Source organism: Thalassophryne amazonica, chromosome 21, assembly GCF_902500255.1.
Source record: "Thalassophryne amazonica chromosome 21, fThaAma1.1, whole genome shotgun sequence".
NCBI lineage: Eukaryota > Metazoa > Chordata > Actinopteri > Batrachoidiformes > Batrachoididae > Thalassophryne > Thalassophryne amazonica.
The window spans coordinates 24,827,126-24,851,977 of record NC_047123.1 but is presented as its reverse complement, the minus strand read 5'-3'; the positions used below and the strand labels follow the sequence as shown (position 1 = coordinate 24,851,977).

The window sequence follows — 24,852 nt, the reverse complement described above, 5'->3', positions numbered from 1 at the left end:
GAACAACGGAGGACAAGCCTACTCTCCAAAAACAGAGTGCAGACTGGTGTAGTGGGCGTGTCTCAAAGTTAGTAAGTCCAAATATGGACACCTGTGAATTTCGAAAAAACAAGGCGTTTCAGAACTTTAACAAATCTGAATAGCTTTGACCAAAATAAAATAAAATAAAATAGATGACACACACACGAAAAAAAATCCACCAATACAAAATGTTTGTTTTTTTGCTGGCACCACCCATTTATCTTGAGCTATCCCCAAACACAAGCGTTTTGAGAAATGTTTGCAAAAACTGGTTGTTTTAATATACCCCATTTGAGAGAGAGAAAAAAAAAAAATTAAAACCAAAACACACCAACACAAATTTTCTCAGTTTTACAGTTGGATCTTATATTGTATGATAAGTCTAATTGTAATTATTTTTTGAGTAGCTCTGCTTTAAAAAGAAATGGAAGAAAAAAAATGAAGGAATCATCTGCTGTATTGATCTACCCTGTAGTCCACATTAAAACAGAATCAAAAGTCTTTAAAATTCATACACATTTGTGCAATCGACAAACAATACAGTGACACTTGTTTGAGAATACAATGTTTATACAGTGTGGGTGCAGATATATCCATATAGGCATATCTGCACATTCAATCTCAGATTTGTGTACTAGATCAAGTTTATTTTGCATATAAAATAGTGTTTATTTTAAATAATCAGCACAGGTTATAGATTCGATTCACAGTAGTTTTGTGGAGGTCGTGCTGAACCTACAGCAGAGTGTAGGTTAGAAACGGGGTTGCTTTGTTTTTCTTAGATTTTTTTTTTAGATTATTAGTGCAAACTGATCACGAGTCAGTCTCGATCTTCCTGTAAGCACCAAGTTGACCACAACCATTGAGTCGATGCAACTACTACGAGGTAAATACATTTTCAGTTTGACATCCCCGCTGAGTACCTGTTTTATCGAATATAAGAATATTTGTAACAGTTCTCTCCCTTCCCACACACCCACCCACACTGCACTTCCTCACATTATACAGTACACATAATACATGAAGACCGGTTCATCACTATTGCTTTAGCAACTGAGATTGGCAAAAATTTGCTAGAAAATAACAATACATGGTAGCTATATGGCTGTAGACTATTTTTTTTTGGACATTTATGTATTGACACACTTCCTTTTGAGGTTAAAAAGAAGAGAATATTCACAGAAGGTTCAGTTGATATATACCAACAAATCTCTGGATATGACAAGACCACAGTTGCCCGATTTCTGTACACATCTTTATATACAATATCATGATCCCACCTCAATCCGGCTGATATTCACAAACCGCCTCGTGTCCATTTTGTTTTATTTATTTATTTATTTATTCATTTATTCTTGCTATTGAAAGGTGATAAAATGACTCTGAGGTCCAAACATCGTCTTTTCACTGTCAGTTGGCACGCCGTCTTAGTATTTAAGAGCCGTCCTTCGTCTCACGTAGACTTTGCTGGCGCCATCTGTGCATCAAGTATCCAGCCCGGTTGTCAGGCCTTGGCCTCCAACATCTCAAGGAATAGTTTGTGCATGGGGACTTTGCCTTGCATTTTGATGCTGTAGAAGTGTTGCACAGCCTTGGTGGCGGTTTGGCGGAGCAGAGGCAGGGTCATCAGCAGCTTACCTGCCCGTCGAGGGTCCTCAGGGTGCTGGGAGCCCTCCAAGTCCTGCAGGGCTTCATGGAGAGAATCCTGAAGCTTTTGAACTGCCTCGATATTCTCTATGTGCATGGAGTCTGGAGCAACAAGGGCAGTGGGGAGGAAAGTAATAACAACAAAATATATATTATTATTAACTTAATAAAGTGTAAGAATGAAGCTGCTGTTCTTTATAGGGTTTGTGGCATCTTGAACATTTATGTGGACAGACTTTATGCTGTTAGGTCCACAAGTATTTGGAGTGCCGATTTTTGTAATTTTGTCTCTGTACTCCAAGATGAAGAAACTGAAATGAAAAAGTCACTATGGGCTTGTTGTGCCAATTGTTATCTTCAATTCAAAGGGTTAAAAAAAATATTGCGTGAACCATCGTGACTCCTTTTTCAGGGTCCAGAAGTAATTGGAAAAACAATAAAATTGGAAAAAACAATAAAATCACCACTTTTACCAGTTTGCTTTAGACATGTCAGTTGACGGATACAAGAACATTTTCGAATACGTCCTGCACTTCATTTACATTAATTGTTAAAAAACAGAAACAGCATTATACTCTCTGGTAAATCTGTATATCGTAGGCAATATGCAAGAACTGAGTCATTGTGCAAAAAAGGAGAGTTGTGAGGGAAGCCACCAACACACCAACACAACTCTGTGCTGTTGGAGTTATATGTGTTTGTGGCCGTCACCGTTAAAACTGTGCATATTGGGTCTGTTGCATCACCAGTTATGTAGCTTCATGGTGGAATGGCACACAGAAGGATAAAAAAGTGAAAATTGAGGTACAATTTGTCAGCAAGCACATGGGAGAGTTGAGCCTAGATTTGATCTATTTCGTGTCAAAAATCTTCCCTCTGTTCAATTCCACCATGAAGCTGTGACCAGTGGTACAGCAGACAAATGTTGCACAATTTCTCCGAGCACACCCACAGAAACATGCAACAGTATCAGAGCTATCTGGGTGTCTTGGTGGCTTCCCTCACTAATTTCCTTCTTGCACACACACCCAATTTTTTTTAATTATTTCCTATTCCACACCTAAGAAATGAAATATGATATTCAATATTCACTTAATCTAGTTATGTCAACCAGTCCCACAGAACTGGGGTGTTTAAACTTGTTACAGTTATTTGTATATTATGTTTCCCGTTGCCTTCTGAACATGGCAGCAGAATTCACAGTGAACGCTGCCAGACCTCACGGCTGTGGACCATGTTTCGGTGCATACAGTAAAAAAAAACATTGTGATTTTTTTTTGGTTCACGATTTATTGATGCACCTCCAGTGCGTACAAGCAGAGGGTACACACACCGTTAACTCACCACTGTGTACTGCTGTGTGCTGGCTGTAATGCAGAGATGTGTGCATGCACCAAACAATATCATAAAACAAACTTCCTTCTATTTTGCATTTGTTGAGGTGAAGCCAAATCAAGAGACCTCTGCAGTCAGTTTGATCTCCTAATCTGCATGAAATTTCCCTTATTATCCATACTGTGATAATGTACATTTGACTCAGGGGCTTTATTACAATATCGATGGATTTGTGTTGAACAGGTTGCTCAAAAAGCCAATTAAAAAAAGCCTCATTGTGAAAAGAAAAAAGTTACCCAGAATCCATATCCAGATCATAATCAGCAAAAAAAATTATTTTTGTACAGGTCAGCTTGATAAATTGACCAAAATGTTGAAAATGTGCCCCATCTTTCAATGTGGAAAGTATTCACAGCGCTTCACTCTTTTCACAATTTGTTATGTTACAGCCTTCTTCCAAAATGGATAAAATTCATTTTCCCCTCAAAATTCTACACACAGTACCCCATAATGACAATGTGGAAAAAAGCTTTTTTGAGATTTTTGCAAATTTATTAAAAATTAAAAAAACGTAAGAAATCACACTTGCATAAGTATTCACAGCCTTTGCCATGAAGCTCAAAATTGAGCTCAGGTGCATCCTGTTTCCATTGATCATCCTTGAGATGTTTCTACAGCTGAACTGAAGTCCAATTCAGCTGTAATTCAGTTGAATTGACATGATTTGGGGGGGGAAAAAAAAAAAAATCACGCACCTGTCTACATATAAGGTCCCACAGTTGACAATGCATGTCAGAGCACAAACCAAGCATGAAGTCAAAGGAATTGTCTGTAGACCCCTGAGACAGGATTGTCTCGAGGCGCAAATCTGAAGAAGGGTACAGAAACATTTCTGCTCCTTTGAAGGTCCCAATTAGCACAGTGGCCTCCATCATCTGTAAATACAAGATGTTTGGATCCACCAGTTCTCTACCTAGAACTGGCTGCCTATGTAAACTGAGCAATTAGGGAAGAAGGGCCTCAGTCAGGGAGGTGACCAAGAACCTGATGGTCACTTGGTCAGAGGTCCAGCATCCCTCTGTGGAGAGACGAGAACCTTCCAGAAGGACAACCATCTCTGCAGCAATCCACCAATTAGACCTGTATGGTAGAGTTGCCAGACGGAAGCCACTCCTTAGTAAAAGGTACATGGCAGCCCACCTGGAGTTTGTCAAAAGACACCCGAAGGACTCTCAGACCATGGTGGTGGCAGCATCATGCTGTGGGGATGATTTTCAGCAGCAGGAACTGGCAGACTAGTCAGGATTGAGGGAAAGATGAATGCAGCAATGTACAGAGACATCCTGGATGAAAACCTGCTCCAGAGCGCTCTTGTCCTCAGATTGGGGTGATGGTTCATCTTCCAACATTACAATGACTCTAAGCACACAGAATCGATGGATACCCTGATTGCAGCTGAGGGAGCAATCGGAGTGTCTGGATTTGCGACTGTCCTGGATTAAGACGGAGCCTTTCAATGACTTGGCCATAAGAAGTGCTTCTGTCTGAAGGTGTTGGACTTAAAGACATTCACTTATCTCAGCAGTGACAATCATATCTTCTGCTTTTGCAATCAAGAGATGTCAGGGAAGAACTTACAGTGTCATGAGGTAATTGAACAGAGGTATTTGGGATGAGGCATCTTCAGAGGATCCCTGGATACCAGTAGAATGTCTGTGTCAAATAAATGGTTACTGAGGGAGACCGAGATAATGAGCATCACTTGCATGATGGGGAAAACTGATGAATGGCAAAATGTTGCCATGCGGCATGTTTCTCTGGACATGATCCAGCATACAGGTGGCCTTAGTGTTGAGGTCTCCAGTGGCAGGAAAAGACCAAGGGGATGCTCACTCTTCACCTGGATGCGGCAGACAGATGGTTAATTTCGAGAGGTGGGGTTGTAGCATTGGTTGACGTTATATTCCCGCAGCTTGTCTTTGCAATCATGCAGATTTGGAGAGTGCTTTCCTCTTGTTAGTGCTTAATGACGCTCCTTAAATAAATGCCTATGCAGAGCCGGGACTCTAGGGAGAGCAAAAGGTACCGTAGGTCCATATAAATATGCGGTAGGACAAGAAAAAGATTCATTTCTTTTGGTATCATGGACCACATACATCCCCTTGCTAATGAATTCAGATGGCTGCATTACTGGGATATCGTTCAGCTGAATGATGGCAGCAGATGGCTTTCATTTCCATAAGAAAGAGCAGTTGGCCCCCTTATGTATAGGCACTAAAATAAAACCAGTTGAGACTTATTAAAAACTGCTATCTACATATACGCCTACAAGTTAGGGAAAAAAATGGCACTGTCTTCCAATGAACAATGTAATGGACAAGCTGTGAAATCCTTTCAGTTTGAATCTCAATGTGCATCATCATTCAGTCAGTGTTGGGCACAGCTAACCTAAAAGTTAGCTTTGATAACCGCTAATCTGCACAGTGAAAAGTTAGTTGTGATGAAACTGCCAAAACATTTGGCTGAAATATCCACCAACCTCTAGCTTTAGCATGGTTTTGTGTCACTAAAACAGGAAAAACAGACATAAATATGTGTAAACATGAATGCTCCGCTAAAGGTTAGCATGACAAGCTCGGATATTAGCAAGTAAACTGATGCTTGTCACCTTTGCACAATGTGTCAATTTCCCCTATTGGATGAATATATAAGCTGCAAAAGTAACAAACATGTATGAGCTTTGGAGTTACAATTGTTTTGGATGATTAGAGTTTATTAAAAAAAAGTTAGCTCACTTAAAGGAGCATTAGTGGAAGCTAACTGATGTGCTTGTGGTTTTCAAAGTTAGCTGAAAAAGCAATGAGATAATGAAAACGCTAGCTTCTCTAATTAGCTATTTGCTGATTAACTGAACTGCGTTGACCACTGCTTGTAATATATGCATAATAATAAGGCCAAATGTCTTTTTAAATATGCTGACAAACAACCAAGCACGGCGGCTGATTTGAGTGTAAGCGAATTAAATCAGTTTCGTGTGTCAGAAAAGCTGTGGAGTGAAGTAAGACTGTGTACGAACATGTAAATGAGGCAGAAAAAAGGAAAGTACAAGGATAATTATGTTCCTAACTGACTGATTAAGTTTCTCTTACCAGTCGCCTTCTGTGTAAATTGTGTTTCTATCTTGGGAAATTAACTAGGCTATGTGGACCGCACATGTGTTCCAGCGCTCTTCACTCGAAAGCTTCATGGTAATACAGATCTGATCCTCTTGGCGGCGTGAACACGCGTGCACACGCGTTTTTACATGTTCAAATGTATGTCAGCACCCGTAATGGATGTCTGTGTCTGCACCGCATGCAAAGTGAACTTTGAGGAAACAATTTCCGTGTAATCCGTCAGCAGCCTAGCGTCGATCCCTGTCAATATTCTGCTAATTACAAAATCAATGGCCGCGAATTTCCACAGCTGTCGCGCCCACAGGAGCCCCCGGAGCCGAAGCTTTCCGAGACCTTGTTCAAACGAGCCGAAGCTGCCCTCTCGACCTCCTTGAGCTTCGCTCCCAACCCACACCGTCCTCTCTCACACTTCTCCTTTACCTTTACCCCGCCCCGCCGCAGACTCCCACTCACCCAGAGGGAGCGAGTGTGTCATCAGAAGGCTAAAACTCTATGCTCAGCATTTTACACTTTTCCAGCCGGGTAGGAGAAAAGACTCCTAACAGGCATTGATTAGTGGGGGACAGGCGCGGCCTGGTGAAAAGCAAACTGTCAATATGGGTGCAGCGTCTTCACATTGGAACAAACGAGGCCCGTCGCTCCCTGACGCTCATTCCACTCCACTTACCACATTTTATTGACAGCCCCTGTTTTTCTAATGAAATGCTAAATATATCTCCCTCGGCTGGCAGCTACTGTTATGGAGATCGAGAGAATGAGAGCGCAGTGTGACAGTTGCACATACACCCGCCTATGCGCACACAAATTAAAATATAGAAATCGCACGTGCACATGGAAGGTGTTAAATTGAACAAGCAGGCTTCTGAACCTTTGCCCCTCTCATCAGGTATCCTTCATTGTGGAAGTGATCAACCGATGAAAACACTTTCTTTTTTTTATCTCTTTCTTTGTGTTAATTAAATGCCAGCTTGATATGATATTGTCTATTTGGCCAGGTGACTTCAAATTAGAATATAAGGTCATGTTTGCTGTGGGAGGCAGTTTGTTAACTAATACATCACAAACAGCAAACAAACAAAACAAAAATCCATATTGTTCACTCACATTTTCATGATGTTTAACCTGAAAACTTTAATATTTAATGTAATTTTTTTGTATAACAAAGGTTATCACTTGCTACATTAGTTAAAAAGAATTGAGTCTATAATTAAATGTTTAGCTAAATATTTAGATAATTATTCAGCTAAACATTTGTTGAAATATTTTGACATTTATATAAACATTCTGTTAAATACTGAGATAATTATTCAACTAAACCTTTGGTTTAGTTGACAGATACTATTTTAGCTGAACAGTTGGTTACATATTTAGATAATCATTTAGCTAAACAGTTGGTTACATATTTAGATCATTATTTAGCTAAACATTCAGTTACATATTAGATAATCATTTAGCTAAACATTCTGTTAAATATTTAGATAATTATTCAACTAAACCTTTGCTTTAGTATAGAGATAATATTTAGCTGAACAGTTGGTTACATATTTAGATAATCATTTAGCTAAACAGTTTGTTACATGTTTAGATAATTATTTAGCTAAACGGTTACATATTTAGATCATTATTTAGCTAAACATTCTGTTACATATTTAGATAATTATTTAGCTAAATATTCTGTTAAATATTTAGATAATTATTTAGCTAAATATTCTGTTAAATATTTAGATAATTATTCAACTAAACCTTTGCTTTAGTACAGAGATAATATTTAGCTGAACAGTTGGTTACATATTTAGCTAACAGTTTGTTACATAGATAACTATTTAGCTAAATTGTTATTGACCTTTTTTGCCAGTTACTTTGGAGACTAAGCATTCAAAACAGTCCAGATGATACATATAACAAGCTATACAAATAAACTATTTTGGCTGAACGTGGTGACTCAACAGCATATCAAGACCCTATCTATTGATTTTTCTTTCACGTTGTCACCAGTCTGTATCTACTGTTATATGTGCTCGAAACCTAGAATCTATATGTGAAGGTTGCCAAATCTTCCCTCATGCTGAGAACTGTCCCTGCCTGGGAAGGAGAAGTAAGACCATAGTCCAACCTAGTTCTCCAATGAGCTTTTGTTCCTGGTAGCTCTCTTTTCTGCCTCGTGATAGGTCTTCTGTTTTATTCTGCACTGAGGAGTCCAAAATTAGCATAGCAAGAAGAAAGAAAAGCACAAAATGTGCACCAGTGTGCAAAGACTCTTTGGATCCATCAGATGTTGCTATAACATCTTGTCCTGTCTGCCAGGTGTCTACCCTCAGTGGCTGATTAGCAAGTCAGCCTTTCACTCCTGAGTCTAATCCTGTCAACTGCCTCTACCTCAATCCATTTTTTGTAAATGGGTGCAAGTGTGAACCTTACCAGAGTTGGCGAGGGCAATGGCTTTAAGTGTGACAAACTCTTCCTTCTCTATGCGTAGCTTCTTGTAGCGCTGGACCAATGGAAGGATGGCGACATGCAAGTCCAGCAGACCCGAGATCCTCGCCTGCTCCTCATCCACGATGTAGTCCTCCGCATACACTATCTCATCCTCGCAGGGCAGTGAGCGAAACACGATGCTCAGCACTAGGATCTCCATCCAGGCACTCTGCAGTAGACTCATCTGGTCTGCCAGCGACAGAGTTGAAAAACCTGCCAGGTAACAAAAATATTGTAATTTGTCACTGCAAATTCAGATTCAAGACATATCTGGAAGTATTTTTGAGCATTCATCACCACAGAACACATTTTATGGTCAACTCATCACTTTGGAACATGTAAGCCCTACATACATTGCTTACTTCACTTTAAAGGTCCAAGATATTGCATCTTTGGAATATCCAAGAATTTTACAAGAACTACAACTTGCACCTGCACATCCATTCTGTGAGGCAAGAGTGTAATGTCCATGTGGTGACAATAATGCACCAATAGCTAGCTTGCCAAGAAAAAAAAACAATACAAAAAAAAAAAAACAACTTTCTCAGTATTGCTGTCTGACAAGCATGAGAAGATGACAGTATGTTGAACATCATGAAACCCCGGTTAACAAAAATTCTCACTTGTCAATAAAACTGCTTCTAAAAGCTCGCACTTTTCTACTTTGCTGGCAGCTAGCAGGCTAGTGGCTCTAAACGCAAACTCAAGAGGTATACTTACAGTGCAGCCAGTACCAGTAGGCCTTCACCTAACCTTTGTGGTAACCCAAGCAATACTGCAGTGGAAGGGAGAAGCAGTGTCATAAGAATTTTGCAAAGTCCTCTTTCCAAAGAGGGCAATATTGCGTGGTTAGCTTTGATAACCGCTAAACCACTAACTGAAAAATTACCTGTGATAATGCTAAACCAATAAACCACTAAAACATTTATTCTTTTTTCTGCTTTTAATACCTTAAGAGTTGAAATTTTAATAAGTTATAGTGTAAACATGGAGGTTCTCATATATTTAGCATGTCAAGAACAGATAATTATCAAAATGTCCATGAACAGTTTAATGAACAAATTAAATTAACCAATAGTTTACATTTGACATACCGTTTGTACACAGTGCAGAAAGTATAACAAAGAAAAAATATTAAGAAATAATAACATTAAAAAATTAATGCATTATTCTGGCTTGATAGCCTCCATCTTGCTGAGGTGATGTTAGCTGCTTTCGCATTATGCGTCTATTTTGCTTATTGGATTAGGGTACACGTGTCAACAGGAATGAACATGTATGATTTTAGGATTTACAAATGTTTTTGACCGTAGCTAGTCGAACTGAATATAGTGGAAGCTAATACCTGCTAACAAAAAAGCTAGCTTTGCTAATTAGCCATTTGAGCCAAATGCCCAAGTGTGCCATTTGATGCCTATTTTTGAGAACATGTTGGGCAAGAAGCAAAATAAAACACGTGCCAAGAGTTTTGAAATGTGCCAAGTTATTTTAATCACCATCATTTATTCTACAAACTATTCCAGAAGTGCAAGAGACACCTGTTGTTAAGGGGAATTCCATTTCTTATATAGGTGTGACTCAACTCCCAACAACACAGGAAAAAAGTCAACTCATCTCAACCACAAATATTTTTCTGTCATTCTACTAAAGTGAGACAATTTTTGGTAATAGAGGTATGGTTTGGTCTGAGAACATTTCAGCCCATAGCTTCCTTTGGCACTGATTAATCTCTTGTAACCAATCTTGTGAACTTGGGGTAACAATTCATCCCCAGTCTCTGGGCAAGGTCGACCCATCAACTCCAGTGCTCACATGGACATATGCATCAAACGGACGGACACCTGAAAAGACCTCACCCATCACAATAACATTCACCTCTCGATGGTGAATAGAGAAGGTGATTGGGGGGTATTGACCAGGACATTGAACCCTCTGCTCTGCTTACTTAAATCTGAGGTTGTATGGAAGGGAACGGGGCAGGACGACTTAAAAAGAGGTCCTCCGAATGTTTCTTATCAAGCAAATAAAGAAAACGAATGGGAGAGAGAAAAGATGAGGGAGAGAGAAAAGAATGCTGGGGGTGCCATTGATTAGTAGATTGTAATCAGTCCACCAAATGCGAAAGGGGAATCGATCCAAGCCTCAGATCTGACAAAGACAGCTGATGGAGGACATCCGGTACACATTTACGGGGGGATGGGAGGGATATGTGATTACCAAATGTAGATACTGTAGCCTGCAATAGGAAATCAGTGCTTTACTCTGTAAACCATGAAGAATCTAAGACTTTTACAGGAAAATTTACTTGCTTTAAATGGCTTCGATTCCAAACTAGACAAAGTGCATTTACCTAATCTGATGTCACATTTTTCATGAATAAAGACACAAGCAGGTGTCACTTTCATGCACATGAATCACACTGGTTGAATACCAAATGTACTTGCACTCATCTGGTCTTCACTGTCATAAAATGAGGTGCAGTCAGGCTGTCAGTGCTGTCCATCACGATAACACTGCAGCAGAAAGTAACCGCATCACCGACAACCAAAAACCTACACTAAAGTCGAGTACTGTTTTTTTTTTCTGCTGCCTGTGCAGCACAATATTCAGACATGTCTTACACAGACAGGTTGTCGCACACAGGGATGTGCATTAGCCCTCCTCATCATTCAAACTACACTGAAACTGAAAACAAAAACTAAAAACACAAAGTAAAAAGTTAAAACTATATCATCTCTGGTTGTTAAGATCTTTTTATGCTGCTTTTTTTTCCTCCCCAGATATGCTGACAGCAAAGAGGAGAAGGAAGAGGAGGTGTTTCAGGAATGATCTAAACAGTTTTAACCTCAGGGAGCAGCACTGGAAACTGCTCTTGTAAATGATTTTCTGTGCTCTTGATTATTTGCGTGCAAATTAGTCCCCTTGCCAGAAAACCTCTCACTTCTATCACCTCCTGAGTCCACCATCTAAGCAGCAGTGTGCTGGGTTCAGTCACACACAACTCTTCAAGGGAGAGACGGATGACAATCGGATTGACATTATGCCTAAAATACGCCCATGATTATTGAGGAAAAATTTCTAAATTTAAATAAAACCCCTTTGCAACCTGCAACTAACTTTGCAATCAAATTATGCATCATGTAAATAGTTGGGGTGTACATCTCTTCCTGATAACACAGTTACAATACATAGCTAGACATGTAGGCTTTGATACGAGTCAGGCACAATACTTTTTTATGATGGAATTATTTGATTTGTGGTACAATGTAATCAGATACAATTCTTTTTTTTAATGTAGACATTCACTTTCCATGATAATTTAGAATAAGGCAATATAGAGAAATTTATATTTCATCAAAATACCAGGGACATTCTTCACGTTTTTACTACTGTGCTGCAGCACATTGGCCCTACTGCTACTGGTGATTTTGCTCACCACTTGGGGGACGTAGCGCTGCACACAGTAGCAAAAGTGTAGCTTAGTTAGGTGAATCACAGCTGTTCTTCACCTGTTTTACCAGTATAAATTCTGTATGTGGAAATTTATCTATCGTTTTTTTGTTGTTACAATTCAAGCTCATTGTGGAGCCAAGACAAGGCAGCGGTACATTAGTCAGAAGCGATACAGACATGCAGTAGTAACAACGGGGATGTAACGACTACTTAAACAGACTTTCTGGTTCTAAACCTACATGAGTCTTGCACTGACCTTTGAATGTTTATGAGAGTTTGAAGATACAAAACTAATTCATAATGTTAAAATCGAGCCATTGTTCGATTCATTATATAGATCGATCCAGGAGTCTGCAAATCATTGTTTTGTTGACTTTAAAAACAATTTCTCATTAATTATTTGGAAAATGTTACTCTCCTGGTAAATATAAGTGTAGTTGGACGCGCCCCAAATGCACTCGAGAGGGCAGCTTCTTGAAATAGGACCATCACCCATTATGGATTTTTGGTCCTGATTTTTAGTCCAGATTTACATCTGGACTTCATCATTAAGAAATTGGGCCTGATTTAAAAAAAAAAAAAAAAAAAAAAAAAAGTTGAAGCCAAAATTTCTTCTTAACAGATTGACTGTTACACCTGATTACATATGATTCCCATTAGCTAAAACTTCTGTGCACTCAAAAAACTGACTCATTGTATTGGATTTCCACTAATAAATATATGTAGTTCCAACTAAATAAAATGAACTTGCATGGATGTGCTTTTTTTTTTGAGTTGGGGCTACATATATTTATAAGATGGAAGTCCTGCACATAACTGAATTGAGTTAAGCCAATGAGTCTTTTTTGAGTGTATTAATATTTCAAAAATGTCTTCTGTTGAAGAGTGCAGCGTGCTTTTCATGGGCATCATATTATGGCGGAAGATCAGAAGGAGGCTTGTGCTCAGAGAATGGCACATTTTACCCAACTGCCCACTTTCACTGACTTTTACAAAAGATCACCCCTGATCTGCACCAGTTAAATCCAATTATTCAGTTTTCTTGGATCACAATGTATTTAGATGCCACACATTTTTTCAAAATATGTTTAAAGATTTCCTGATTAGTCAGTGTTCTTCAGCTACTTTCCCCACCAATTCCAGGCCTAGATTTGGTATCTGAGATGCACCCCCCCGACATCATAAAAAATTAGGTATCAAAAATTAGTGATGACAGACAGACTCAAGTCACAGATAATAATGAGAGCTCTCATTTATACACGGAACAAAAAAGTGAAAATTGAATCAGCTTTAAAAATTATTCTTTCTCAAAGTATAAATTCTAAATTCTTTGTCCCATGATAAGCCAATAAATTTTATTTTTTTTCCAGATCCCAATGGCACAGTCACAGCAAAAATGATCAAAACCTGCATAAATAGAAAGAACACATGTATGGACAGATATAGATCTGAGTCTTTGTAGATCCGTCCACAAGGGATGGTGCTTCAAAACCGTAGATTTTTGCAGAAACTGCTTATTTGCATTATGGTAAAGTACCACCAAACACCAAATGTTTGCCATCTGACCTATAAAGTAAAGAGCTCCAGCGGTGCACCAGCAGAGTACAGTCCAGGTGCAGATCAGATAAGTAATTGAATCCGTTATTCAGTGCAGTGAAGTGACTGAGTGGTTGGCAGTGAGGCTTGAAGCTGTCACTGAGAGCTAAAACAGACAGCAGTTCACTCTCTATTCATTTAGTATCATTACAGGCCTCCTAAGAGCCCTAATGGGCCTAATAGAAAGACAGAGGTAATAATGAGAGCAGAGAGCAGCGTGTGAGCCAGAGGAGCAGCAGCGCTGTGGGGGGTGGGGGTGGGGGGGAGTCAGGGGGGGAGCGCGAGAACACAGAAGGGAAAGGAAAACCAGAGTGAACATTAAATACCAGAGGGTGCCGCGATAAATCCTCACGTGTTGTGTCAGCCTGTGTTGTTAGCCATCATCTCTGAATCACTGAAAATTTGCAAAAAATTCTGTTTCCATTTTCTGGATGAAGTATCATCCACTGGTTGTAGCCGTCAGTCCAAGAGCATTAACTCAAAATGGCCAAATAATGGAAATTTTGTGGAACAACCTGAAATGATCCATAACCAAGGATCAGTCAGTGCGGGGATTTGATCCTGTCCACTGCTAGAAAAGTAGTACTCCAGATCCTCTGTGGACTCCCTGTGGGTGGTGAGCCCACATGGAGATGACACCGTGTTGTTTCTTCCTGCTGACCCAACCGAGTCCCACGGTTATAGACCTGGCCACCAGGAGCTTGCCTGTGGCCGCCAAGACGACATCCCATTATCCCGAGGTGAGGTGACTCCATCACTGTTTGTTTCTGTCAAAGGGTCAATTGGATCACCCTTTGTCCGTCTCCTCACCTGGGACCAATTTTCCAAGTGTGGCCCTACCAAGAGCTAATGCTCCAGACAAAGCTCCCAGGATCAAAGGGAGGCCCTACCAGGAGCTAATGCTCCAAACAACAAAGCTCCCAGGATCAAAGGGTAACTCTACCAGGAAATAATGCTCCAAACAACAAAGCTCCCAAGCCCTACCAGGACCTAATGCTGAAAACAACAAAGCTCCAAGGTTCAAAGAGTGGCCCTACCAGGATGTAATGCTCCAAACAACAAAGCTCCCAGGATCAAAGGGTGGCCCTACCAGGAGATAATGCTCCAAACAACAAAGCTCCCAAGCCCTACCAGGACCTAATGCTGAAAACAACAAAGCTCCAAGGTTCAAAGAGTGGCCCTACCAGGACCTAATGCTGAAAACAACAAAGCTCCCAGGATCAAAGGGTGGCCCTACCAGGATCTAATGCTCCAGACAACAAAGCTCCCAGGATCAAAGGGTGGCCCTACCAGGAGATAATTCTGCAGACAACACAGTTCCCAGGATCAAAGGGTGGCCCTACCAGGAGATAATTCTCCAGACAACACAGTTCCCAGGATCACTGGAGCACACAACCCCTCCACCAGGACAAGGTGGCAATCCAAGGAAGAACTCTGAGTAGAGCCGCTGCTTTTTTGCACTGAAAGGAGCCAGCTGAGGTGCTTCTAGCACCTGTTGAGGATGCCCCCTTGTTGTCTCCAGAGGGGAGGTCTTCCAGGCTCATCCAACTGGGAGAAGGCCCCGGGGAAGACCCAGGACACACTGGAGGGATTATATTTCCCAGCTGTCTTAGAACACCTTGGGATCTCCTGAGAAGAGTTACAGGACTTGGGTGAGGACAGCGAAGGGTGTTTGAGTTGCTTGTTTTGCTGTCACCATGACCCAGATATACAGCAGAAAATGAATGAAAAGCTGAAATGTTCAGGATAGGCCCAGAAAATCCCCCTTGTGGCTTTTTCAAAATGTAAGATGGCATCCAAAAGAGCACATAATGAGGTTGAAGCAATTTTGGGATCAAAATGTCAAAAATCACTGAACTGTAAAAGTCTTCTGTCAAAGCATCACTCATCAGTAATCTTTCGGTATATAAGTTGCATCAAAGTACAAGTTGGAGGGCCTTCCAAACTAGTAAAAAAAAATGCAATTTATACTCTGGAAAATACAGTATAGCTGGAACAAAAATTTGCACAACAGTTTTCATATCAAAACCATTTAATGACCATATTTGTGTTTCATCAGTAGTAATATCTGTTATAATATGAAAAGCTACACTTCTCCACAATAAAGTACAAATGACTTTCACTGATCGCCTTAAATACAGCTTGAATCCTTCAAAATCGTTGACACGTTGTACCTGAACTCCTCTCGAACACTGCATGTTTCTTCCCAGCGCGCCACGTCTGAGCGCTGAAAGACGTTTACATTAATGGAACAATCTGCAGTAATGACACTTATTACCTCATCATTAAGGCCATTTGTGCAGTGAGCTATGAGCGTAATGGTGGGAGTGGACTGTTAAACTGAGGGGACCCCTTTTGTCTTAATCAGGACTTGGTGACACTTTGACCCGGTGGCCCGGAGTAAAATGCCCCCAGAGTGCCACATCCTGCTTTAATAACTGTCAGATCAGGATTTACATCTTTACAACACACAAGCTTGATGGTAACACAAGGAATGTGGAGCGTGATTGTTGAACTCCAATAATAAAAAAAACCCTACGATATTTGATTTAATTTCTGAAAACCTTATAAATTTTAAATAGCAGCATTTCATAGTGATATATCTGTTTTATATGACACCTAAACAAATCCTTCTCATTCAGTTGGTGGATTGTATGTCACGTGTCGTTCATTATGGTAAAAAGATCCATCTGCATGAGACGCTCAAAGCGCTTTACAATTATGCCTCACATTCACACACACATTATTTGTCCCATTGTATGAGTAACGTCACATTTTGGTTCTATTTACCGTGAATTTTTGTCCCATACATTTTTCTCTCCAAAACAAAGGTTCAGGGAGAAACAGGTTGGTATTTTCCAAAATAAAACCTTTGCACCACCTATGTTATGTGTCGTCTCTAAGTAAGAAAGAGCGCCGCTTTCTCTAAATGGAATGCATCGAAATCGGGACGGTCTCCGCCCTGCGGACTCTCGCATCCTACCAGGTCAAATCAAAGCTTTCAAGTGCTCTTTATTGATTAGATTTTGGAATATGGGACTTGCTTCTCCCTTAGGTGCTGATGAGTAGCAGATGTTAATTATTCTGTGTGCATCGGAGGTCCACTCCACATGTGCGCGCAACAGCCGATGAACCAATTTAGCAGTCTCATACGTTTCAGCAAATTAAAAGCAGATACACGGCAAACAGCATGTAGGTATGATGGAGTCTCACAGGAACCACAAATTAATACAATTCACCCTTCAATACATTTAACTTTACAATTACAGAATATATAATTATGTAATTTTCCAACACCATCACAAAAGGCTTAATGTTGCATTACGATGTTATGACCCATTTCATGAAAGAATGTCAGAAAATCATTGATTTCTGCTGGACATTATGGACGATGCAAAGATGGCTCCTTCCCAAGTGCAGGACCAACAGACTGAGAAACGTCTTCGTCCCTCAGGTCATCAGACTGTACAACTCCTCGCTCAGGGGGAGGAGGAGTAACAGGAAGACAGGGGACGGGAAGAACAGTAGTAGCCAGTAGCAAGCAGTATTTCTGGCATTTATATTTGTATTTACATTTTGCAAATTGTTTTTTACTTTCATATTTGATGCTCTATGTGCTTCTTACCATGTGTGCTACTGGAACCTCAATTTCCCCAAGGGATTAATAAAGTTCTATCCAATATAATCTAATCTTTCCCTTTATGAAATTGGGCCCTGGATTTACTTTTGGGGTCATTTGACAAATATTAACAGTTTAATTAGCTTTGGTAAAACACAATAAAAAGACTAGAAATGCTGAAATGTTGATGTGGGAAGAAGCGTAAAGTCCAACCGTCTGTTTTGCATGTTGTACCTGGGATGTGTTTCGCCCAGCCGATTATGACCACCAGCTCGCGGTCAGCCAAGTCGCACAATGTGGTCAGGGCCTTAATGTCTCCATCAGGCATGCTGGGGTCAGGCATGGCATAGATCTTCTCTGGTTCCACCACCAACAGATGGGAAACAATCTTTGTCACTGAGATGGACACGAAAGCAAAGAAGACAAAGAAAAGCGTTGGATATCAATTTCAGATAACTGGAAAATTTTTTGTTTTAATTAATGTAATTTTAGGATCAAGGAAAAGCAATAGCAACATGGTATGGCGCATCCTGGAATTATATATATATATATATATATATATATATATATATATATATATATATATATATATATATATATATATATATATAGAAATAAAACAATGTTCCTCAAGGACAGGGGATTTGCATACTTTTCCCGTTACAGTACATAATATAAAACAGTTGAAAGAATCTGGATAAATTTCAGTGTATAAAGGGTGAGGGAGGCCTGAACAACACGTCATCAACAATTCGTCAGACAGAACTGCATCACAAACTGTTATTCATCAATAGTTGATATAATCACATGGGCAAAGGATTATTTTGTGAAACCTTTGTCAAACAATCAAAGCAAAACACGTCAAATAAATAGAAGTCAAAGTAAATGCATAAATCACTGCATTTTTGTTTCAAAAATTAGCTTTCCCATGCTTTGCAAACATATTGTAAAGTCAAGTCTGGGAGCATGAGCTCGTGCTTCCCTTTGCCGCCACAACACCAAGGAACCGCCTTGGCTCCTGGATGATAGCCACCAAGGCAGACAACCAATCCATACCCACATCTCTAAAATAACCATCTATCTGCCACTACCAGATGAAACGCGGGCGTCCCAAAATACAAACTTTTTGTGATTTGGAATTTTTTGTCTGCGCGCCCACACACAGAGCAAAACATTTAATTTGCCCTGGATTTTGATACATAATAGCGCATTTCATGCTATTTTGTCAATCAACAGGTTAAGTCATCAAACATTTTGATTCCTTCAAATATAAGTATTTTTTCTATTTTACTAAATACACTGACATTACAAATACAAATGCTGATAATCACTCAGCAATATTTACAAAACATTTCGAGGATGTTAGCATGGTGATGTCATGGGCCGATAGCTAGCGGCAAAACTCTCTCATTTGGAAATACAACCCCTGGCAAAAATTATGGAATCACCGGCCTCAGAGGATGTTCATTCAGTTGTTTAATTTTGTAGAAAAAAGCAGATCACAGACATGACACAAAACTAAAGTCATTTCAAATGGCAACTTTCTGGCTTTAAGAAACACTATAAGAAATCAAGAAAAAAAGATTGTGGCAGTCAGTAATGATTACTTTTTTAGACCAAGCAGAGGAAAAAAATATGGAATCACTCAATTCTGAGGAAAAAATTATGGAATCACCCTGTAAATTTTCATCCCCCAAATTAACACCTGCATCAAATCAGATCTACTCATTGACATTGACCCTATGCCATGACATTGACCCTATGTGTCTTTTTGCAAGGAATGTTTTTGCAGTTTTTGCTCTATGGCAAGATGCATTATCATCTTGAAAAATGATTTCATCATCCCCAAACATCCTTTCATTTGTCCAAAAATATCAACATAAACTTGTGCATTTATTGATGATGTAATGACAGCCATCTCCGCAGTGCCTTTACCTGACATGCAGCCCCATATCATCAATGACTGTGGAAATTTACATGTTCTCTTCAGGCAGTCATCTTTATAAATCTCATTGGAAAGGCACCAAACAAAAGTTCCAGCATCATCACCTTGCCCAATGCAGATTCGAGATTCATCACTGAATATGACTTTCATCCAGTCATCCACAGTCCACAATTGCTTTTCCTTAGCCCATTGTAATCTTGTTTTTTTCTGTTTAGGTGTTAATGATGCCTTTCATTTAGCTTTTCTGTATGTAAATCCCATTTTCTTTAGGCGGTTTCTTACAGTTCGGTCACAGACGTTGACTCCAGTTTCCTCCCATTCGTTCCTCATTTGTTTTGTTGTACATTTTTCGATTTTTGAGACATATTGCTTTAAGTTTTCTGTCTTGACGCTTTGATGTCTTCCTTGGTCTACCAGTATGTTTGCCTTTAACAACCTTCCCATGTTGTTTGTATTTGGTCCAGAGTTTAGACACAACTGACTGTGAACAACCAACATCTTTTGCAACATTGCGGGATGATTTACTCTCTTTTAAGAGTTTGATAATCCTCTCCTTTGTTTCAATTGACATCTCTCGTGTTGGAGCCATGATTCATGTCAGTCCACTTGGTGCAACAGCTCTCCAAGGTGTGTTCACTCCTTTTTAGATGCAGACTAACGAGCAGATCTGATATGATGCAGGTGTTAGTTTTGGGGATGAAAATTTACAGGGTGATTCCATAATTTTTTCCTCAGAATTGAGTGATTCCATATTTTTTTCCTCTGCTTGGTCTACAAAAGTAACCGTTACTGACTGCCACAATCTTTTTTTCTTGATTTCTTATAGTGTTTCTTAAAGCCAGAAAGTTGCCATTTGAAATGACTTTAGTTTTGTGTCATGTCTGTGATCTGCTTTTTTTCTACAAAATTAAACAACTGAATGAACATCCTCCGAGGCCGGTGATTCCATAATTTTTGCCAGGGGTTGTATATCATCTTTGATATATATTATGGGAAAACTAGCAAGAAATAAACACTTCTAAAACTGAAAATGCTGTTTTTGTAACCTGATAACACCTCTGGAGTAATTTACAAGACATTTTGCGACATTAGCTTGCATACTAACTTCCGCTAACTCAAAGCTAACTTCCCAGCTAACTTTCCAGATTTGCACAACTTCCGCTCTCGTCAAAAGCTCGTACACGCACACATTAGCTTGCATGCTAACTTCCGCTAACTCAAAGCTAACTTCCCAACTAACTTTCCAGATTTGCACAACTTCCGCTCTCGTCAAAAGCTCGTACACGCACACACAAGGCCTCCTGCACACACCGTTAAAACATAAACATTGTTTTTGATTGATTTATTGATTGATTGATAGAGGGTCTTTACTGAAGATGTACAAATTGTACATAAAACAATTGGATTTTAATAATTAATAAAACAACTGCAAATTATGAAGAACACAATGCTCACATGGCCGAGGGTATTTTGGCATTGCGTTATATTTAAGCTTCCTAAGATCCAAAAGTGTTTGGCGAATTGTGCCTTATAATTTTACAATATTGGACAGAGTGAAGCAGAAATACAGTTTTACTCACATGGCTTTTTGGCTGGAGGAGGGATGGTGAGACCGAGGTATGCGCTGTTCTCAGCGTCCAACCTTCGTTTGTACTTCTGTCGACCCCCTCTCACCCGGTCCAAACGTACACCTGCAAAAATAGCACGCAAATATAAATGGCAGTGAAAGAAAGTGAGATCTGTCAGAAAACTCACCGGGGTTCCAGGTTACAAAGTACAAACCTTCACTAACATCAGTGTTATTCATCCCATCATCATCAAACTCTCAGATATGTGACTTGCAGAGTAACAGTTCCATGATCAACAGGGTGTTTTGCAAAAATGACATTTCATAATCTAATAATTTGACCAATTTTTGTTGAAGTTATCTCAAATTTTAACAGCATGTGTAGAATCAACTTACAATTATATGTTTAATATTTTATGGGTTTTTTTTTCTTTTCACGTATAGAAATACCATTTACTGGAAAGGAAAAAGCACTTTTGTGTGATCGAACACATGGTGCGTGTATTAAAAAAATGTGAAATAATTCATAAAATCCACATACTAGTGCAGCAGATAACTGAAACAATCCATCATATGTTGATACAAGCATCAGATTTGGCATGAATATTCTTTATAAATCAGTGTTTGAGGAAAAAAGTGCTGGGCACTTGAAAATCCAATATGGCCGCCAAGTAGGGGTTAATGAAGAATTACACAGGGGTCAAAATTAAAAGATGCTCCAATCATATTGGAAGCTAAACCACATTATGTGTCTGATCACAAAGATTCCAAAAAGGTATAGTTTGGACTGTTTATGACTGAAAAGGTTCCTCTGGGGCCGACACCGTCGTACACGACAGCTAAGACCAAGCTTTACTAAATTATAAATAACTTTTTAATGACATGAGATAGAAACTTACTCTTTTTTTTTTGCTGAAAAGTTAACTCCGCGGACTTTCGAGCCAGCCATCAGCCATCTTTGTACTCCTCATAGAAGCTGTGTGATGACGTGTGCAATGTGAGTGTCCAATCGGAATTGGCTCACCGTCACATGGTTTTCCAAAATCCAATCGTAGGGCAGATTTACCTCACGTGAAAAGCAAAAGATCATTTTCAAGAGTGATATGTTACTAGTTGGCCCATTTGAATAGCCCCCTGGGTGCTCCAATGAGTACATACTATTAGTACATACTCAGTGTGCGTAAAGCACTGTTTATCATATCAATGGACAACAAAACGCATAGACCATTTTGTATAAATTGTTCAAAATGCGCATTTGTGTTTACTGTTTGAACCTTTCTGTTGTACAGCCTTTGACACAATACCTCAAATTACCTTTATAAAGTGTCAAAACAGTTGTTTATTATAGTTTGCTGTGTGTTTTGAATAAATGTGTGGAAAATTATTTTTCGCTTTATTTTTTCCTTGCCTATTTTTGATTGTAAACCTTTATTACACTTATAAAACACAACAAAAACATATATATTCTGAAAGCACAGGTTGTCCTGAAAAAAGAGACATATTTTGATTGTGGGATGCAGGGAGAGCTGTTAACAGTAATAATAAAACATTTATGCCAGGCGAGTTAACTGTCCAAAAAATGCCATCGGATCCCAGAGGGTTAAAACAAGTATGTGTGTTATTGGTATTTATATTTGCAAATTATTTTTTTTTCTTTTTTATACTTTCACTTTTTCACAGGACGGGAATGAGAGGAGCAGTAGTAGCCAGTAAGCTATAACAAAGCAGTATTTCTGGTATTTACTGTATATTTGTATTTCCATTTTGCAAATTGTTTTTTGCTTCTACTTTTGATACTCTGTGTGCTTCTTACCCTGTATGCTGCTGGAACCTCATTTTCACCAAGGGAGTCTTACCAAGGGACAAATAAATTTCTATCTAATCTATTTTTCCAACACATTTCAATAAATCAACATTACAATGCTTGGATTTCGGTAGAAACTAAATTTTTTTCATTTTTGTGACATTGGAAAGGCCAAACAGCGTTAATATCCGAGTCTAACACATGCCATATCTAGGTCATGAGGAAAATCTTGTCTGATACACAAATTGTTTGTTCTTACTTTTAACTGAAACAAGAGGCTGTACTATCCTTAAATCAGTTTTTGTTAGTGTACAAACACTGCATATCTAGGATTATCTTGAAAGTCACCTCGGAGGACATCAGACGCACCTTATGCGCTGGATTTACGCATCCGTATTGAGCATCGCGGCAGAGCAAACAGATTTTACATGGTCAAGTGGAATCGAGTCGTGTGAGATTTCCCAGTGACTCATATAAATTCCTTTGATTCCGCTGGAAACAAAAGAATCCGATTAGGATGGTCTTTCAATTTCCTGACACTGACTATCCACTAACCTAATTACCCACCGTGCCCAGAGGGAGCTCATTCTTCCCAGCAAACACAGTAAGATCATTTTATGCCTGGCAGATTGAAGCTAAATCGAGATCCCCTCTCTTAACACAGCTTTCCATTTGTACGCCTTAAAGTAATCAATAAGGCTCGCAAATAGACTTCTTCTTTGAACACGTGGGTACAGTTTTAATTAGGCAGCTCGGAGTTGGGTTTGCGATAGATGGGACTTTAGCGGCTGTTTTTACACATTGTGTTTGGTTGAGGTAAATGTAAAATTGTTCTTCAGCAGTATGCCGATTAAATTTGTTTTTCTATTCACGCGCATATGTCTGTTTAAAAGAAAAGTGTGGCATTCCGTAAAGTCTTCCGCAACAACAAGCCTGGCTAATAGGAAAATATACCCAAGCAGGTGCGATCTATATTTATATCAGAGTAAGTGAGAGAAAATCCCTAATATAAAGCACATCATCCACACACACACACACACACACACACACACACACACACACACACACACACACACACACACACACACACACACACACACACACACACACACACACACACACACACACACACACACACACACACACACACACACACACACACACACACACACAGGTTTCACGATTGCAAAATAAGCGACAAGTGATCAAACAACCGGAGTTAGAATTCCAAGATCCACGGGAGCTGTTTGTCGCGGCACATCCAACTGGCCTATAATTAATAGACACTGACAAGAATTAAGAGCTCACGCTAAACCAGTTTCAGTTTACAGCTTGTTAGTGCCGCAGAGGGCAGCGAGGGTGAAAGAGAAGGATAGAAAGTGTTCGCAGAGTCCAGGACAGAAAGATAACAAGCCGCTGTGTTTGACTAAACGGATCGTTTGCGACGACATCGCCTCTTGGGTGCACGTCTCTTTCGACCAGCGTAGGACTATTTTCTCCCCGTGTGATTTGACCCACAACTGAGAATCTCACCACAATAAGACAGCTGGATGAGGCCCCCTTGGAGAGGGCAGGGAGCAACTCTCCGCGCTTGTGTCATCGTGCGCATTCCACACGTCCTGAGCCAAAATCACGGCGGCCTTTATGCTCCAAGACAAAACCGAGGCCATGTGTCGGTAGTGAGAGAGTTAGACCGGCGGGGGCAAAGATCGTCTTACAAGCATCGTGGAAAAAAAAAGTGGCAGCGATAGATGGTAGTTGAAAGGCAAACAAACAAAAAAGCAGCTTTGAAATTGGATTATTTTTCTTCTTTTTTTAACAGTGGCTTCTTCCTGTGCCACCCTACAAGAAATCTGTGATGAGGCAAAAGTTGTTTTATGCGCCGTCTCTCCAATCATAGCCACTGACGCCATATTTGTGCAACACTCCTTCCATTTCTCAGTTATTTATTACGTTGAACTCAAAGTCTTTCTTCTATTGCTTCTCTCGTCTAAAACCAAATGTATGGCGGCTGACAGGGCCACAACAATTACAACTGAACACAATGTTGGAAAATGCAGAAAACATTTTCAAATATTAAAAAAAAAAAAAAAAAATAATCAAAACATCTGCATCAATTCAGCAACAGGTAGTTGCATCAAAAAAGTCTTGACGCTGAAAGAAAAAAAAAAAATCTGCTTGCAAACATTGAGAACATGCAATGGTTTAGTGTGA

The 24,852-nt window shown here is 39.6% G+C and overlaps 1 protein-coding gene across 3 annotated transcripts in view; it reads right to left on the bottom strand.

Moving 5' to 3' along the window:
* Nucleotides 1–1,137: 1,137 nt before the first annotated feature.
* The window catches only part of LOC117503038 (steroid hormone receptor ERR2-like), a 96,679-nt gene continuing 72,964 nt past the window's right edge, over nucleotides 1,138–24,852 (bottom strand). For 2 of the 3 annotated variants that reach the window (XM_034162198.1, XM_034162197.1), the window contains 4 exons: nucleotides 20,848–20,958; nucleotides 17,557–17,718; nucleotides 8,598–8,867; nucleotides 1,138–1,770 (listed from right to left, as the gene is read on the bottom strand). In XM_034162198.1, the coding sequence (XP_034018089.1) occupies nucleotides 1,526–1,770; nucleotides 8,598–8,867; nucleotides 17,557–17,718; nucleotides 20,848–20,958 (788 nt within the window). In that variant the 3' untranslated portion in view covers nucleotides 1,138–1,525. The remainder of the gene's footprint in view (nucleotides 1,771–8,597; nucleotides 8,868–17,556; nucleotides 17,719–20,847; nucleotides 20,959–24,852) is intronic. The other variant, XR_004558463.1, reaches the window with a different exon arrangement.